Below are 19,853 nucleotides of genomic sequence, written 5' to 3'. Positions count from 1 at the left end.
TTTGAATTTTGATTGTATTTACGAGTATAAATTATTATATCAAGGTGCTATTTTTCAAAAAATCTAGAAAACTGAGGGGGGGAGGGGGAGGAAAATTAATGAAATTGTGAGAATTGATCTCAATATTCAAAGTCGGAGAAGTTCATACCAAAATAACTCATCTCAGCTTCGACAGTCATTTTCATCGTTTTCAATTTTTCGACTTTTATATAGGTGAATTTGTTCATTAGAAGGGATTTTTAGACCATCAAACTGACCAATATCAACATTCATGAAGTTTTTTGAATTGCAGTTTTTAAAATCGAATTAATTTAACAATAAAATTTTTTTCCAGCTACTCAACTCCATTTTGATCTAACATGAAAAATCACAGTTTTTTTTGAAAAAAAACCATTCCATAATTATTTTTTAATGAAGGCAAAACTGATAATTTTTTAAAGTTTGACTGAAAATTATTAAGCACATTTTTTTAAAAATTGAACGATTTTCACGAGTTGAATCCCCCTTCCTATCTCAAATACAGTTTCAGAATTCTACTTCAACCGCTCTCGAAATTCAAGTTTCCAATTACCAATGTTCAATGGTGCAGGAAGCTGAGAAGAGGTAGAGGACTTCTCCTTAGGAATACAAATTTTGGGTGCAAAATTTTCAAATGTGCAAGGGCTCATCTGAAAAAATTGGAATGAAATTACAGATATCTCCCACGATTATAATTTTTGCTCAAAAATATTTTCACGTGTGACAAATTTTAACGCTCTATAGGTAATTTTGTTTCCCTTCATCTTTGTCATAGGAGCCTTAGGCCACAGTTTTCGCCAAAATCGATTCTTTGTGCTGGAGAATATAACGAATCACGTGACATTTTCCGACTCGAGCTTAAAATAAAATTCGGGCTCAAAAACAAAGTCTTCGGACTTCAAATAATTTTTTTTCAAAGACAACTTCTTCAAATTGTACTTCTGATTTGCGCAGCCTATGAAATTATGTAAAAAGTATACCTATCTATATGAATGCAATAAAAATTCAAATTTATTAATTTATAGCTCTCTACATTGAGTGTTGCAGGCATCATTAATGTGGATAAATAAAATCATAGTTAAACGTATTATAAGTATCAAAACATTGGAAAAATTATATTCAAATTTTTTGCTGACGCGTTCAACCATTTCGAAATCATTGGAATTTTCAATGAAAAATATTTGTCAAGTATTATTTTTCAAAATATTTATTTATTATATTAGGTTCACCTATTATACTCAGTTTCTATGATGATGGTGCAATATCGAAATACGTCAGTAAAAAAATGTACTTAATATAATTTTCATGACGTCTGTGATTTTATTTTATTCAATTGAGGACGTGCTCGATCTTCATGTTTTTTCAGAAGGCAAATTTAGAATCCCTGAATTTTATGCTATATGAGGAATGAAATTTCGCTAGAGATTTTTGTTTCGAGAAAACATCATCTCATGGAGATGTTATCTGTAGAATTTTTTAAAATAGTTCTTTTTTTCTGTGAAAAAAAATTGACGAAATTAACTTTTCAAGCTAATTATAAACCGATAGCTGATAAAAAATGATCTAATTTTCGTTTAAATTAACCCACGAGTCTCACTTTTCTCAATGAAGAAAATTGATTGAAGCAATAATTCAAATAATCTACACAATTAGATAATGTTTCTATGAAACGCAGTCATCAATTTCCAAGACATTGTAATTCGCGAATTCAAAATTTCCCATCAATTACATAATAATAAGTAAAGTATGCAGTTCTGCACTATAAAGAGAGATAGAAAAAATTGCAACCAGTTCATTTTCTTTTTCAGTTTTCGAGCACCGAAAAAAAATGATTTTTTCAGCTACAGATTCTTCAACCAATTGCAATTTTTCATCTCGAGAATAAATCAGGGGACATAGAGATAAATGTATCTGAAAATTTCAATTTTCTTTCATTTTTTGTTCATATTTCACCGAAGAAAAACGTGCCTGGAAATCAATTCGCGATCAATAATCCAAACAGATCGTAAATCCATCTCAACAACGATAAAAACTGCATGAAAAATCGATCCAAATACATCGACAAAAATCAAATCTCATACTCAACTCGTTAAACAGAAGGTCTATTTTCTATCACTATACATCATCTTCAAATACCTATATAGTTCTGCGCGTTTGCAGATCTCCTACATTATAGCAACAGAAGTCGCAGCAGATACGCCGTAAGTCATCGACGAGTAGGTCATTGTCAAAAAGAATCGATTCCAATGGATCACCGAGCGATCGAATACACACGAGAACGTGGTCAAAACGCGAGACATAGCGTTAATCTACAAAATCACGTCTAAACGTACATAAATACACTCAAACGTACTAACAAAATAAGAAAAAAATAAAACCGGTAGAAATGAGGTTGTTTCAGTCAGAAAGATGTCATGGTTAAATATCTGAGTAGTAATAACTTTGACCTAGAGTGAACCGTCGCCTTAAAACTTGGATATGCAGATACGGATAAGAAAAACAAAACCAAATTCAAACAAAAAATTTACACCAAGATCTGCAATTAATCTCTAATTGAGAGCGGAATTTCATTACAGGGTGTAATTCTTTGGTGGCCAAATAATGAGTCCTCATCACTCCTCACAGTGCTGACCAATTATAAACATATCTACCATAGACAATTGTACTATACGTTTATTATCACACTAAGTAGACGAGGTTAACCGCTTTTTTTTTTGTAGACATAAATGATAATCGATGTTCAAACACTATAGGTATTCAATTAAAGCAAAACTAACTCTTTTTAGCATTTATCAGTCATACTCTCTACTAAGAACAACAATCGCTTATTAAACGAAACTGTCCATTGTACTGTGGGTATAATTTTAAACATAACAAATTACGTGTTACTTGGAAGTCTCGTAAATTCGGTAATACGCTGAGTCAACATAGGCGAAGAGATTTTAAACACGTTGACAGAAGGTGTGCCTGACCAGAGGCGATTTTCAGCGAAAGTGTGATTGTATATTGAATAAACCGACACCGATTGCAACACAGCTAAGTAAAGGGAAGACCTTAAACATACTTACGACGAAAATTTTTGTCACCAGTTCGAAAATATGACCGCACAACGACGTAAAACTGGTTTCCGTTCGACTTCCTAATTTACACAATCTACGCGAAACACAATGCACCGTAAAAATTCTCTCATAAAATACGAATTGAAGATATTATGTAACACAGGTAAAAATTTTTTCTAAGCGCACTGAAAACCACCGCTAACTTTCCAACGAGCTATTAAAAACTTATAATATTATCGACACGTTGACATCACCGACTCCAACTATACATACGAGAGATGCATTTTCGAACGAAATTTTGTAACAAGTTTTACTAGCAAAACGATTATTACAAGTCGGCTGGAAACGTTTCATCACTACTTTCTTTTTGAATGCAGCATTCCACATCGGAGAGCATCGAACTAGAATTTAAGGAAAGTAAAAGTATTACGGTAGCGCAGTCAGTACGAGACTTCCGATGATACATAATGTCCGAAGTTGTGGTGAGAAAAAACAAATGGTAAAATTTTTCATTACAATATTATGACCACGATTCTAGAACCAAAATGTAAGCAAAATGTTAATTAAAATATTACTAAAGTTACTTACGATTATTGTACGAATTTGGAGTAGAGCTTGTTAATTTGCGGTAAATAGTACGAAATGTTAATTTAAGATCAACGAGATACACAACGAACATCTATACTCGAAAGATGAAGAACGTTGGCACGAAAGACACGTTAGAATAAAGTTCGGGCTTGCCCCTACCTAATAAAATAATGCACATGTAAAGGTAAAATCGTCGTGGAGATATTCACGTGCCAGAACTGGTCGACCGGAGCGGGAAGTACGCGACCTTCAATGTATATCTTTCTTTATATACAAGTGACCAATATTACTCAATACGTACGAACAGAAAATGCACCTTTTTTTACACGAATACGTCGATTAGAACAAATAAACTTATACACTGAAATATGAGTCAAAGCAGATGAGCAGAATATTAAACACTAAGTGCTTCTTATTCTCTAATGTGCCAATATGAACTCTGTTATCTATTAGATTAATTCCGAGTTGAACGATAGAGTGGAGTAGATAAGACATCTTCGAAAGTAGTTGCAATTCGTTAATTCGTTTCTTCTGTTTAGAATTAATATAGAACACAAATTGGCACAAACATACGAGACCAATCTATTGTATGACTTCTGTCACCTCTCTTGAACAAGGGCATTATATGGCACGAAACAATTGAGATAAATTTATCAATGAATTCGTCGATGCTGGAAGTTGAATTAAATGAATGTGATGATGTGTGTACCTGAAAAACACAAGAGTAATTTACCGATGAAAGTGAAGTGAGCTCTGGAAATCCGCAGTACAAGTACCATTCAAGTTAATCCCCAGCTGCAGCGAATTGACACTTCGCAGAATTCAAATAAAATACACATTATAAACAGTCGGGTGTTCCGACTTTCATTTTTAGAATATTAACGTTTCAAAGCAACGATTAAACACTGAAAACATATTGAAAACTTCGACACGCATCAATTATTGCAATAAAAGAGATAATTTATATTACATGACGCAAAAATTTTCCGATTTTCGTGAAAAAATTTTTATCAGTTTTGTGGAATAAACTTTGTTGACTTCGCATCGATAGATTACTCCACGTATGTACTGTATGACGTCACGTTGGCTTCGCTACATACAAATTGGAGTACTACTGTAAACTCACTTCTGATTGGCTAGTCGATGGAGACGAAATGTAAACAAATGAAAATGAAAATTTTTTTCAAAAAAAATATTGGAAAAGGTGTTTGAAAAAATTTGAAAAATGTCAAAAACTTGGGACTGTAGATTGTTCATTAAATTTGGTCAACGTTCAGATTTCAAAATTATTTTAAAAAATAATAAAAAGTAAAAACACGACTTCTTCACTGTTCAGGAAAGCGATTCGCGATTGCGGTATCATTCTCATCATTGTTGTTTTCGTCACATTTCCTTTCAAAAACGGTAATAAAAGTTTTTGACATTGATGGTTTTATTTACGAAATGACGAAATGTGGTTACACCTTTTTCGGCTTTTTCAGACAGGGCTTAAATGAAGGATTGGCATGCACTAAAAATTTCAGAAGAGAAAAGGCTGCATTTATTTCATTATTTGAGATTGAGTGTTGAGCTGATGACTTCCTAAAAAGTAAAAAGATCGTGATTCTCATCGTCAAGTTTTTATTATAACTCGGAAATAATTGAAAAGTGAACCCCATTAATATGGACTGTGGAGATCCGTAGAATATCATTTTCAAAAAACAAGCTGTCTAAAAACACAACTAATGTTGCCAAAATTGCAAATCGTACTTCATATCATTTTCTTTTTCTATATTCCTGAACTGACATAAGCTTTCTACATTTCACGAACAAAAACTTTTCTGAAAATATCACCACTTGACAATCAACAGTGGAGCCGAGAAAAAAAATTAAAACTATACAGTGAGAGTAAGTACATAGAGTACCCTCATGTATGTTCTGGCGCACTCAAGCGCACTCAAGGTTTTCTCCATTTTTCACTAAATTTCCAACCTTCGTAATTTTTTGTGAAGTCAACTCATCAAATTTTCAAATGTTTGTATCAATTTTGTATCAAATTTTAGAAGGTTAGTCTAAATAAATTAGACAACATTCGTTCTATTTGTAATCTGAAATTGAATGTCACAGAAGCATATAATAGTATAAGCCCTGAGAATGAGTTTTTCACAAGCCTAGTTGTGGTCAAAAATTATAGGAAACCCTAGGAAAATTATGAGACATGTAAGAAAAATTGGAAAGAAAAAAAATCAATTTCCGCTGAGATATCCATTTTATACTCTAATTAAGGAACACTTCTACCGTAATTAAAGTCGAAAGAAAATGCTTATCTGATTACTGTAAATTATCAAGATAGATACCTACCTAAGTCTTGGAATGTGCGATTTTTTTCTGAACTATATAGGCTAATAGGCAGTCGATGACCAGACGTACAGAGCAGTTAGTTTATTTTGTGAACGCATTTTTAAAAGGACAATGGCTCACTTCACAGGATTAATGTTTAAATGGATTGTTTTCATATTCGTTTCGAAATACTCTATTTGTGCAGTTATTGATTTAAGTGCCGTAAGTATATATAATATAACTGCTCATCAGATTCCTGCATTATTAAAACTCTATGTACCTACTTTATTTTGATGTAATTTTTCTCGACTGTCAGGAGGTCAAAAAATTGCTTGAATCGGAAGGAATTAGGAGTGTCGACCCAGATGTAAAGAAACTGGCTAGAATAATTGTCTTCGAGCGATATGACGCTCAAGAAAAATTGAAGGATGAACGCGAAAACACCAGAGCATTGGAATCAGCTGAGAAAGACAGGGTATAGTAAAATTGTTTTTGAATAAGTGCTCATTAATCTGAATTTCTTTTTTACCCAACAACTAGTAATAACGGAGCAAAGAGTCATGCAGAATCATTTCAGGAGACGAATTCGAATTTACCTAGTTTTTGTAACATACGCCTTCTTGTATTTTCAGATAGCCTAGATACTTACCTGTATATGTCTTGACATTATATTTTTCAGGAAACAGCAGTGCAGAGATACAATGCAGTTGTGATCCCATTAGGCATCCGCCAGGTTGCAGTTATAATTGAACAAGTATGTTACGTTACGTATCAGGTTCCCAGCTCTACAACCATAAGAGTAACCATGGATTTTTCTCAAAACGATCTCTCGCGGACCTATCAGTGGTTTGAAATCCTCAAGGTTTATAGATACTCACATTTGCATGTTAGGTCCCTATGCAATGCGCTTGAAAAGAACTTCAAAGAATGGAATAACATCTCAGAAATTAAGGATGTTTGGGTTTCAAAATATGATGCCTACAAACTTGATTTCTGTAAGTCAACAGTCATGGCAATCAATCACGGAAATAAATTTGTCTTAGTCGCGTTTACCGCTGGCGTGGGTAATATTAAAACAATGCTATCGCTTTGTGATAAGCCAGTAGATAAGTTTATGAAGATCTTCTACAATGCTATGCTTTCATCCCGACTTTTCTGATTGAAAATGTGTGTCGACACTGTCGACTGAGGAAAAATAATTTGTGGTTCTAGGATCGTTGACTAGGAAATTACCTCGTCATTCGTCAACCTTTGAAATCGATGTCGAATTGGGTGAAAATGAAATGAAAAAAAAAGTAATTCAATAATTCATCAATTTTAATTATTTTTAAAAATTTTGAAAAAAGCGGGAACGATTGTGGCGCTACTATTAGAAAAGTTTTTGATTTTGAATAACTACAATAGGTTTGTTCGTTTTTATTACTCGGTCTAACCGGGTCTACACTTTCCTTACTCTCCTTACTCCGCTCTCCACTTTTTACCCCTGATTTAACCAAAGACCTATAACAGGTCTCTGGATTTAACCTTACCCGGGTAAGAAACCTGGTTAAAAACGAACAAACCTAATACAACTCTAGAGTCTAGATGTAGATTGTGTGTACTGTGTATTCAATTTTTTTTGTATTTTTATTGCTTTAATGACATTATTGGTGATGAGTAAACTAATTAAATACAATTTTAGCAAAAATTATTGTTTTATAATTTTTAAAATCAATCTAATAATGGATTTTTATGGCCTTTATGGGGAAAATGAAAATGTCAGATTTTTCTATCGCATTCGCTCGATTGTCGTGACTTCGTGAAAGCATCTTTTCAGTTCATTTATTATCCAGTATACTTGCTAAAACTCCATAATTAACGAATTATCAGTTATTTTGAATTTTTACAAAAATTTGATTTTTGCTACAAAAAAATCACCTTTCTTGTAAAAAAGTAATTTGTTCGAGCGGTTTTATTACTAAAAAAGTGTTTTATCATTCGTTTCGCGTGCTTGGTTCATTTTATGCTCGAGTTTTCATATTTATTGGCGAAATGGCACCACGAAGAAAATTTAAAGTACCTGATATCAACATTGATAAAGAGAATCATTTCCTACATAATGTGAACAATTTCCAATCAAGGATTCGAAAAAGGGAATCTTTCCGCATTAAACAGAGAAAAGTGAGTAAAAATACACATCAAACATGTTGCATTCATGATTTACTTCAATGTTTTTGTTACTCAAGTACCTGTATTGATAAAAACAAAATACATCTCTCAATACCGAATTCAGCATCTACATTCTAAATTGAGGATTTTTTCACCGTTTTACGAAAAAAAATCAAACACATTAAGCTCGGGTGCAGTTGCAGATCTTTCGTTAGTTATGCATTCGCCATGGATATTGGACTGTTATGATTTGTTTACTTCCAACTTGATAATTTTTCTTCGTTCTCAACTCCTGGAAACTGTCCTCGATGGACAGTAATTTAAATTCTAATTACTCGAAGCTATCAAGGATTAAATTTCAAATCAGTAATGGGATATTTCTCAATCAAAAGGAGTATAAAATGAGTATCTGTTTTCACTGCTCGAACGAATGGAACAAAGTAAACACCTTCGGCATTCCCATTATTACAAAGATATATAGGCAGTTCAAAATATTTTGAATATGAATTACATAATAAATGAGGCAATGAAGTTGTAATAACTAAAACAAATCCTATTTTACCGTAGAATTTGTATTTAGTTCGGCACTTTTATTATCATTCTAAACTGGAAATTGTAAATCGATTAATTTTTTTGACGAAATAATATGTCACTTGATTATAAGTAGGTACAGGGTACAGGTTCTCAGTAGGTATACAAATGAATTGAAATAATGATCGAAAAAAAAAGTGAAATTAACAGAAAACTCGTACAAGCATTTCTATTGAAATCATTTGGTTGTTAGACGATTTATTTTTTAATGAACTCCTATATCTAGAGCATCGATGGTATTCGTATTCGCTTTGAAATTTATTCTGTACAGTTGATGATTATTATCGGATGCGTGAATACACAATTGAAGCTGCACGGCTTGATTTTTCTTACCAGCAATTACATTGCCTCATTATTTTTAATATGTTCGTACATTGTTGTAAGGATTATGCAATTAATGTTAATCGTATGTGGTAAATCGATTGGTGAAAAGACAGGGTCGATGGTACATAGAATGATGTAAGATTTGTATTATATTTTAATCCCAAATCCAATGCACCTTGCTTCTTTTTTTATCTCGTCCTGCATGATTTCTAAGTCAGGTTCTTTTATTCGGAAATTAACGGTTAATTTTTTCGAGCATCTATTACGAATGTCGGTTAATTTATGCCAACATCTCCATTCCCCAATCTCCAATACCAATTAGATTAATCAAAAAATTGATACCGTGTATTTCGAAATAAAGGTTGGAAATATGTGCTAAACGATAATTACAGCGTAAAGAAGGCGGAATTCGTGAAAGCAAACGTTTGTTTACAAATGGAATGGAATAGTATACGAGAAGAAATACTACCGAACTAAAACCAGACTATCGCAATGTTATTCGGTAATGATTTGAAAGATATTTTTTCCATTTTTACGTAACAAGGTGAATCAGGTATGAGCAGTTATTTGATAACTTCAAACGAACAGGTTTCCAAAGGGTTGGTTTTGCGGGTCATCTGATTAGGAACTGCATTTGCAGTAGTAGGGTATTCTGTCTCCTCGAAGGCTCGAACGGTGTTTACTGTTTACATTACCTATAGATGATTAGCTCGTTTGTATGCACTCGATGACCATCGAGAAACGTACTCTCATTGTATCGCGATCGATTCTTTTTGCATCGTCTTGGCGATCGTGTAACTAGTCGACTCGATCGCGATTTAATGTCAATAAACGCCTCGTCGGTGATTTTTTTTCCTCTCTGTACGGTCGTATTTGAAAAATATTGATGGGTGCTCGATTTCCAAGTTCTTCTAAGCTTTGAGCTTGGTTTGCGCGAAAGTTGTAGTCGTTGTGATAGCAACAAATGTGTCGAGATGTATAAAGTGCGGGTGTATATTGTGCCGGAAAATGAGATCGACGGAAGTGCATTGATATCAATTGGCGAATCGGAAACGAGACTTGTGCGACCTTGCGAATCTGCCGATCAAAAGATACGTACTTGTCGATCTGTTTGGAATCATTTTCGATCAAGGACGTCCAATGTTGCCGTCGTAAATGATGATTTATTTGGAAATCACGACCGTGTAAATGAAGTTAGTCGTGTTACTAATTAATTATTATAGTCTTAATGAGTGTTATGGTTTTGATTTTGTTACAATTTTTCACTAATGTTAGCCTATTATTTGGATTGTAAACATCCCGTGCTATTTGCTACTTGTATAAAGCTGGTCTCGGTTTAATTTGATGACTGGTATTTGATTGATTTCCATGTGCCTGAGTGTTTGTCTCGATGTGAAAATTATTTTGTTGTGTTCGATTTTCTAAATTCTTTTTCGTTCGAATCTATACGTATTTCAGAACTTCGAGAGGATTTGAAGTCTTGCCCCTTTTCCAAAGTCTTGAAAAAAAAACTACTCTTGAGGTGTCACTCCCAAAATCGGCTCAAATGGGGATAAACTCATTTAACAGGTCGAGTATAACACACAACTCGATTTTTAGCTGTCCAAATTCATATTCACGCGACTTCTGGATCAAATTCAAAATTCTGGAGAAATTGAAAAATCGCACTGGAGGCTCCAGAATGGCTGGAAATTGTGAAATTTGGATTTGGGGGGTTAGTTTTGGACAAAATACAGCGATACGCGTGAATTTCAAAAATTTCCACACAAACGGAAAACTTTTGATTTTTTTGATTTTTTAATTTTGAAAAAAGCTGCTCAAAAACCATTTTTTAGGTGTCACTCTCAAAATCGGCTCAAATGCGGATAAACTCGTTAAACAGGTCGAGTGTAATATACAACTCGATTTTTAGCTGCCCAACTTCATATTCACGCCTTCTAGAGCGAATTCAAAATTTAGGAGAAATTGAAAAATCGCGCTGGAGGCTCCAGAATGGCTGGAGATTGTGAAATTTGGATTTGGGTAATTAATATTAGTTTTGGGACTTATTTTGACCATTTTTATTGATCAAGTACGTACTTTTTTTTTTAAAAAGCATAAATCGCCAAAAACAGTCAATTTTGAATTTTCAAAAATTCGCCAAAAATCGAAAAATGAACTTGGGTAGCTGAAAAATTGGTTTTGGAGGTTTTAGACTATGCTCTTTCCAAAAATCGCGGTCCCGTTCAAATCGGAGTGTGACACCTTATGAGGTTCCCTTGTTAGGTGTATTGGCATGGATGATTATAATTTCTAATGTTGAAAAAAGTGCAGTAAAACCTTAATTATTTTTCAGACTTTTGAAAACTTTAAAACTTGAAAATTTTCAAAAATCCAATAAATTCCAAAATTGTGTCAAATTTTTTAAGATTTGGATAAAGATTAATAATGAATTTTTGAAATCATGCACGAGCGTATTCGATTTCTACCAGGCCTTATCAAAGTTTCAAAGGAATTATAGAAAATAAATTCAAGATTTCTTTACTCTATTTCAGACGTTTGAAAACTTGATAAATCCTATCGAGTACCGATATTACTTCAGACTTTGGTGGTCAGCTTTTGAGCCAAAAATATATCCAACATAACCATTTTTCTCTCACAGGAGACTTTACACCTATTTTTTGAGGGTGGTTTTACTTTTGAAAGGCCAACTTGACTATCTCAGAGATGGAGAAAAAATGTTGGTGACAAATTCTGGTTCTGAATTTTTTATTACTTACTTTGGTATTGGTGAATGGTAATTTTTATTTTGTATCAAAAAAGAGTGGTTTCTATTTTTTTTTTTTTTTCATCTATTTCTGATTCTAGAGTTCTAGACATTTTTTGGGTTTTCAACTTTTTTGATTTTTATAGGGATACTCTCTCCATCTTGCTATCCGAGCAATATTTTATCAAAAATTTCAGATGCCCAATCGAGAAAATTGAACGCCTCACAAGATTAATTTTAAATTTTCCAAAATAGCCCAACAATCCAACATAAATAGAGAAGAAGTCAAAATATTTTAACCAATAATGAAATCATTAAAACATGTTGAAAGCGGCATAAAAATAATCATTAAAACCATCAAAAAACACTAAAAACTGATGAAATTTCAGCAAAAATTGAGCAAATTTCATCAAAAATTGCATGAAACGTAATTACAAATAAAACATGTTAAAAATGACATAAGGTACTTGAAAAGAATTAAAATTATTTAAAACCATCAAAAACTGATTGAATTCAGGAAAAAAAATATAGCAAAATTTGCATCCAACATTGTAAAAAGTGTCAAAAATGGCATAAAAATACTACAAAAAACTATTAAAATCAATAAAAACTGGAAAAAAATTGGCGAAGTTCCTGTAAAATTTGGAAAAACATCACAAATTGCCTAAAACATGAGTAAAATTCATTGAAATGATATTAAAATGATTGAAAATTCTCAAAAACTGATGAAACTTCATTAAAATTTTCCAGAATTCTCAAAAAAATGGCATAAAATATCGTTGACAAATGTTAAAATGACATAAAATCATTGAAAACTATAAAAAAAATTTTAAATCATTGAATGTTCTAGAAAATTTTGTAAAATTCAGCAGAAATTTCTTGAAACACCAATAAAACATGTTTAAAATAACATAAAAATACTTTTAAAAAACCATTAAAATCGGAGAAAATTACGAAAAACGTTTTTAATTTTTGTAAAATTCTGTGAAATTTGGTAATTACTGGCCAAAATATCGTTAATGATGATGGAGAATGTTTAAAATGACTTTAGAACACTTGAGAAGTATTAAAATCATAAAAAATTGCCAAAAACCAACGAAATTTTTGCAAAAGTTGCTTTAAATACCATGAAAATAAGTTGAAAATTGCATAAAAATGGTCAAAAACAAGTGAAATTCAAGTCAAAATTACGTTGAAAGAAGGGAAGAAAAATATCATGTTTATGTTTTTAACCAATATTTTTCAAGTATTACTTACCTATACTTGCATTTCATCAATTTTTGATCATTTTCATTATTGCGATTTTCAAGAAATTTTGTTCAAATTTTCTGAAATTTTCTCAGTTTTTGGTGAATTTGAATGATTTTAATGTCTTTCGAGTATTTTTAAACCATTTCAATAATCAATAAGTTTGACGAAAGCAATGAAAATGTCACCATATTTGGCTTTTTTTTGTAATAAATGACCATTAGATTTTTTTCATTCATTTTTATTGTGATTTAGACCATTTTTGGAAGTTTAAAATCTTGTAGGACCTTCAATTTTTCGATTGAACCTATTTTTTTTTTGTTTATTTCTGCGATGTGCTCTAATGCAGATCTCGGAGCTCAAATTTAAATTGCAAAATCACTAAACCAGTGGTCAAAAATTCTCTTTGTAAAAAATTATTTCAAATTTGGTTAAAAAATCATAGTTAATTGCTTTAAGATTTTTCTCAATTTTTTTAATATTGAAAAGAAATGTTCTATCTGCCTGTTTTTCAAAAAATTAAAAAGTGACTCAACCTGATAGACACCCTGTAGTTTCAATTTTTATTATTTTAGTGCGAATTCCGATTTTCAGATAATTAATTTCGTTCAGTTTTAGTTCTTTAAATCGAATGGAAAAAAAGAGGGAATGCTGCAGTAGCAAACTCTTAAAAATTGAACAGAATAAAATCCAATTTTTCAGTTTACTCAAATTCAACTATATCGACATTAATTTTCAAAATGGGTAAAATATCCAAAAAAATACCCCCCCCCCCCTTCCTCCGCAAAAACTCAAAATTTGGAATTTTTGAAAAGGTTTTGAGAATTTATAACATAGGTGAAAAAATAGAAGTCTCTGAAAACTTGTCAATAAATTGAAACAAATCAAAAATTACAGAAGCAAAAAAACTAGAAAAAAGAGGTAGAATGATTCAATTGAAAAAAATTTGAGTAAATAATTTGGAAAAATGAGTTTTTGAACTTTCTCCTCTCTCGTCTTGATTACAAACAAACAGATTTGCACATTACAAGTAACACATAATTTTCACGAAGAAGCCTCAATTCCATGTTACACTACAAGATGACGAATAAGTAAATACCCAACGTCACGAAAATGACATTTCTTATCCAAATTAACGTCTCGAAGAATTGTTTCAAAAACCGTAACCAAACAATTAATTTTTTTTTTAATAACACTTTATTTTTGAACAGTGTATACAAGACATATTTTAGGCCTACGTATATGCGCATTGTATTTTGCTAATGAAAAAAAATCTTCGCATATGCTTCGTTATTTTGGATAAAATTAAAAAACCTTCACGTATTTTGATTCACTTCATTGTATTCAAATTCATATTATCGTCCATATCCTCAATAAAAAAAATACTCATCACCCATTACAATGGCTATAACTGCACTTAACGTATGAAAAAAAACACCATTTCAAGCCTATTCATTCGTCGCTTATTTGTTCGGATTTGATTAATCTTTTATCGTATAATATTACTTATCATTTTGGATGCCAATTATAATACATAATTCATTTCTATACCTACATTCATTCCGTTATGAAAAAAATGATAATAATAATTGGAAAAAAGTGATACGTACATTGTGCGTAGAAGATACTCCCAACGTAAAGAGTCATTGATACATTTTCAAAACATGTGTAAGTGTATGTACGTAATACGTATAATGATTCATCATCATCATGTACATATATTGCAATTGTGTACTGAGCATTAGCTGAAAAGATACGTAATTCACACGCGGTTTCGACTTCTTCCTTTTTTCTTGGAGGATTTGAAAATTGATGTCATTATTCGCGAGCTCGTAAATTTTCATCCTTGCTCGCTATGATGATTCATTCATGAGGAAGTGTACATTGCTTCTACACAGGAAACCTCTTAATGACAATTTTTTCGCGTTGGGGTACGATCAAGTATTTTAAGGAGAGCTATACGAGTGAAAGAGAGACCTTTCCGAAGTTGAATTTTCTATCCGCTTGTATCAAATTGACTCTCATGTACTCATCTGTCTCTGTTGGCGTTATATTTTGGAAACAGTTCAACGTTCCGAAGAAATTCGTTACACATGTGAATATGAACCAAAGAGAAGATCATTGTTCACACAGGTTCGTTTCATTTACGCGTATCGAACATTTTCTTTGTACTTTTTTTCTTATACCTTGTTCGGCTGGCAAGCAAAAATGACTTATTCATTTCATAAGCGCGGACACGGTTTTAAAAGTAATTACCACTTGTAAGCTTTATCAAGTTAGGATGATTATAAGATCAGATCTCGAACCGTATAGTAAAAATCTATAGGTACATTAGATAGGCTGAGGTACTGGATACGTGAAGTCATTACGTGAAAAAAAAAAACACTACAGCCAGCAGTATTTTTTCGCCAACTTTTCCATCATCCACTGTGATTTTTTTCCCGCTGCATTGCACTATACGTAATAATAAATCGTGGTTTGAAATTTACGCCACCGTTAGACTATCTAATATAATAAAATGTTATTAAATCGTTATCTCTATATTATTTCCATATAGCATATAGTTTCTATTTGAGCGAGCTATTTTGAATACATTCACGTATTAATAGCACGTTAATTTTACTAAACGTTATAGAGAAATCAAGCGAGCAATATGGTAATGGCGCTTTCACAGGCGCATCGTAAGTCTTCGGCGTTTAACGACATGTCAAAAGATGACACCGAAAGGTCGCACTTGCTACCAAACTTGTCACGGAAATGCTAGTAAATTCTTCACCGCGTTCGGTACGCGTAATTTGAAAGTAAAGGTTAAAGTTGATTGGGGTGTTGACGTAAAAAATTAAGAATTTCACTATTTCTGATACCTACGTGTAGAATTTTCAGTTTTTAGAGCCGTTCTGAAGACAGGCCTGCGAATTTTTCCTTTTACAATTCAGTATTGATAATGATGATTATTAGAATTGTGAGATGATTAATCAAAATCAAATGATTCACGTTGTATTTTTTTTTCTGTTTCAGGTGAGTCGAATTTTCGTCATATGAGTAGGTACTCAAATATTTTCTAACGAATGAAAATGAGTAAGTCACTTGATGAATTGAAAATTATAAGAACTGCACGAAAAATGGTGTCGTTTTGCAGAAAAACGCCACTAGATATTCTATTTTTTATTTTATATTTATAAGCTGTGATTGTGAGCTACAGTTCTATTTTTTGAAATCAGGTGATTTAGAAAACTCGTATGTGATGACTTTTTGAATGATTTTGTGGCAAAAGTCACAAGGTGGCTTTAATAAATTAAGAGAAGTTCCTCAAACGGGAGCAAAAATTTTGAACTGGATGGAAAGGAGTCAAAAGAGGACCCCAAAATGTATCACTAGAGCAGATTCAGCTTCTGAACTTTATTTCTCGATGTTTGGTGAAGTTTTAAAAATCCTAGGGTATCTAAGCGGTAGTGAAAGTAGTGATTTTAAAAATGGTAATGAAAGTAGTGAAAAAGTAGTGAATTTAGTAAAAAAAAAGAAAAAATTCCAGGGACTGAAAGCTAGCCGAAAGCTGAAAGCCAAAAGCCGAAAAAAGCCGAAAGTTTCATATTTTTTACCGAATTTTGGAAGTTAAAAGCTAGCCAAGTTTCATTTTGAAAAAGTCAAAAGCCAGCTAGAAGTTTCATTTCATACGGCTTTTTACCAAGCTTTTTTTTATGGTAGGTACGTTTTGATTAAATTTTTTGAAATTTTTTTAGTTGAGAAATTGAGAAATTGGCTTCAAAGTATGGATTTATCTCTGAAAATATGAAATTTTCATTCGTCTACGGGAAAAATTGAATCAAAATTCGCACTTTTAGACAAGTGATCCATAAGTAACAAATTTACCATCTATGAATACGGCGCTTAGTTATTTTTCATTCAAAATTTCAGCTTTAGCTGATTTTTAGAAAAGCCAAAAGCTAGCCGAATTAATTGCTAAAGCCAAAAGTTTCAGTTTTTTCTTTTGGAAGTTAGAAGCCGAAAGTAAGTTTCATTTTGAAGCTTTCAGTCCCTGAAAAATTCAAACGTGCAACAAAAACGATCAGATCAATGAAAAAAAGTTTATTTTTGATGAAATTTTACTTTGTAGTTTGCATACAAATTTTCTTCAAATTTCAATTTTGTTAAAAAGTTTTTCTGTGAAAGATTTGACTTTGTTAATTTTTTTGTGTGTGGTGGGAGGAGGGAGGGGGTCGAGTGGAGAGCTTTCTGAAAATTTGGTTGAAAAAAAATAATGAGAAAGTAGTGATTTTTTCAACAAAAATTTTTAGCTGGTGTGAAAAATTATGTTTTTTTGAAGATTTGTATCAACAGCAAATTCCATATACATACATTACATAGAAAGGTAAAAAAAAAAGTAAATTTTTATAAGATATCAAAATAGAATAAAATAACACAAAATGGTCCCAAAATGCTATAAAAATGATTCAAAATGCGCTGAAAGTTTAGTAAACGATTCAAAAATCCTTTAAAAATAGGCAATATCTGCTAAAATTGCTTTAAAAGCGGAGAAAATTCACAAATAGTGTTTAAAATCCAGTGAAATTGACAAAAAATTATCGAAAATTGCGAAAAAATTGACACAGCATTACAAAAATGATAGGTAAGTATAAAATATTGACGAAAAAAAAACTTCTGAAATTACAGAATAATTAGCAAAAATGACAATTGAAAAAAGTCATTGAATATGCAGTAAATTTTGTATAAAATAATGCAAAAATTGCTTAAAAATCTAAAACATGGTTGAAAAATATCAAAAAAGTTGAATTAAAAGAAATTATCGAATATGGTGAAACAACGTATAAAAAATAGCATTGAAAAATTGCGCAAGAATCAACAAAATTTCTTTAAATTGTGACAGGGTGTCTAACAGTCTTTCCGATCCAGAAGGTCAGGAAAAGTTTGTATTTTTCTTTGCCTATATGGGTTCTTCTTTTCAAAAAAGTCAGGACACGTCCTTTTTTTCAAATTTTCAAATAAGTCTGTAATTTAATCAAAATTAAAAGAAAAATGAAAACTCAATTTTTCAGAATTTTTCATTTTTTTAAACATCAAAATAATTAAATATAGTAACAAAAAATTAAATATTTTGTTAATGAAACCCAATTGATTATTTCCATTGTTTGATGTATTTTTCTTGATTATTTTTTTTGGTTTCTTTAAAAAAATAAAGTTTCGAAGTAATTTTTTGGAAATTCGGTGGAAATGAGTGGGAGGGGGCGGGGGGTATCAGCACATTTTCAATTTTAAAAAGGTTCTTCAAAGGTCCTTCTTTTTAGTTTTCAGATTTTGTTAGACACCCTGTGTGAGAAAATGAGCAAAAAAACTACATAGGTACATAGGTACATTTGTACTATATTTAATGGAAATTCAAAAAAAAAAGTTCAAAATATCATAAAAATCGTGTAAAAAAATGTAAAATTGCTCAAAATGCTCTAAAAATTATTTGAACTTTGATAAGTGTATTCGTGTTATCCTAACCTTCACCTTACATTTTTTTTCTTACCTCTTGAAGTATGAAAAAAAACAACAACACAAAGGTAATTTTGGAATCAATTTGATAATTTGGACTAGTTGCCAAAAATCCTAAAAGAATTACTGGTGACTTTTCGAGTCTTTTTCATGTAAATCATCAAGCTCTAGCAAAGGAATCATTTTTCCTGATCTCTTCTTTTTTTTTGAAGAAATTTGAGTAGGATACGTATTACTTACGAGTAAAACAACACTGAGAAAAGTGTTGGGAGTGGGCTGATACTTCGCACATGGTAATTTACCACCACTCCTGCCTCTCCCGCTGTTAATGTTTCGTTAAAAACTCGCTAATTATACTTAGAATAGCAAAATTTCCTAAGCAGTTCGTACCGATTTTAGCCACACATGTGAATGTGTAAGCTGAATATTACTCTTACTCGAAGTGCACGTGTATCACTATACACTTCTACCACTACCACACGCTGATTACGAAATGAAAATTCCAATTCACTTTTATAAAGAACGACCATATCTACTCGTCTACGAGTATTTTTTTAAATAGTCGTTGAAAATATCCTTAATCCGCAGATGAGGGTAATTTATACGAATTGGACCACTTTCGTTATGCAAAAGGTAAATAAAAAACTTAATTAACGACGTAACCATTTCAACACTTCGATTATACTTGTGATAGAAAATTTACATATATATTTCCTATACGAAGCTGTGATATAGATTGATTTGAAAATAGGAAAATTTTTGGACTAGGGAACGTAAGTGAGTAGGAATAGGTATAGGAATTTTACTGTTGAGATAACTGGGGTGAGTTTATATAGGAAATAATAACCTACCTATATCAACATAAATTAATGCTCTAATAAAATGGAGATAGCTTTCGAGTAATCTCAAACCAAAACAGGGGAACATATCTATTTACAAGGTAGACAGAGTCTACAATCATAAACCATTTTCGGACAATGTCCTAGTTTTATCTAACTCGAATTGTAATTAAAAATTACGTACATTTTAATTCTAAGAATAAAATGAGATGGTCACATATTGAAATCTTTCACTAGATTATCTTATTTGAAAACTAGGCGAATTAAATCCTTAACTGGATTATCTAAATTGCAAGCTTAAGAAAAAACCATCTCCTTGATTATCTAATTAATAAGTTGCGACTACAATTCTTAGCTGAATTATATAGTAGCCTAGTTTGAGAAAGCCCTAAATACTGCCCGGAACTATGGCATGAGGAGTTACCTCAGCCTAGCCGGTTTGCTCGAATTAAGAACTTACTCCATTTGATGCATACT

At 31.8% G+C, this 19,853-nt stretch overlaps 2 protein-coding genes across 7 annotated transcripts in view; one reads left to right on the top strand and one right to left on the bottom strand.

The window, feature by feature from the left end:
- Hmgcr (HMG coenzyme A reductase) overlaps positions 1-4,664 on the bottom strand; it is a 43,261-nt gene extending 38,597 nt beyond the window's left edge. The window contains exon 1 of one of the 4 annotated variants that reach the window (XM_065364155.1): positions 4,375-4,664. In XM_065364155.1, the coding sequence (XP_065220227.1) occupies positions 4,375-4,444 (70 nt within the window). In that variant the 5' untranslated portion in view covers positions 4,445-4,664. Of the gene's footprint in view, positions 1-3,086; positions 3,203-3,665; positions 4,078-4,374 lie in introns of those variants that run through there. The other 3 variants (XM_065364156.1, XM_065364154.1, XM_065364157.1) reach the window with 3 other exon arrangements.
- A 1,364-nt stretch (positions 4,665-6,028) lies between these two features.
- Positions 6,029-19,853, top strand: part of LOC135844923 (rhotekin-like) — an 81,554-nt gene continuing 67,729 nt past the window's right edge. The window contains exons 1-3 of one of the 3 annotated variants that reach the window (XM_065363315.1): positions 6,029-6,206; positions 6,301-6,459; positions 6,664-6,738. In XM_065363315.1, the coding sequence (XP_065219387.1) occupies positions 6,117-6,206; positions 6,301-6,459; positions 6,664-6,738 (324 nt within the window). In that variant the 5' untranslated portion in view covers positions 6,029-6,116. Of the gene's footprint in view, positions 6,207-6,300; positions 6,460-6,663; positions 6,739-7,890; positions 8,145-9,796; positions 10,241-19,853 lie in introns of those variants that run through there. The other 2 variants (XM_065363318.1, XM_065363317.1) reach the window with 2 other exon arrangements.

Source organism: Planococcus citri, chromosome 4 (assembly GCF_950023065.1).
Source record: "Planococcus citri chromosome 4, ihPlaCitr1.1, whole genome shotgun sequence".
Taxonomy (NCBI): Eukaryota; Metazoa; Arthropoda; class Insecta; order Hemiptera; family Pseudococcidae; genus Planococcus; species Planococcus citri.
The sequence above is the reverse complement of the archived record's forward strand: the minus strand, read 5'-3'. Positions and strand labels throughout refer to the sequence as shown.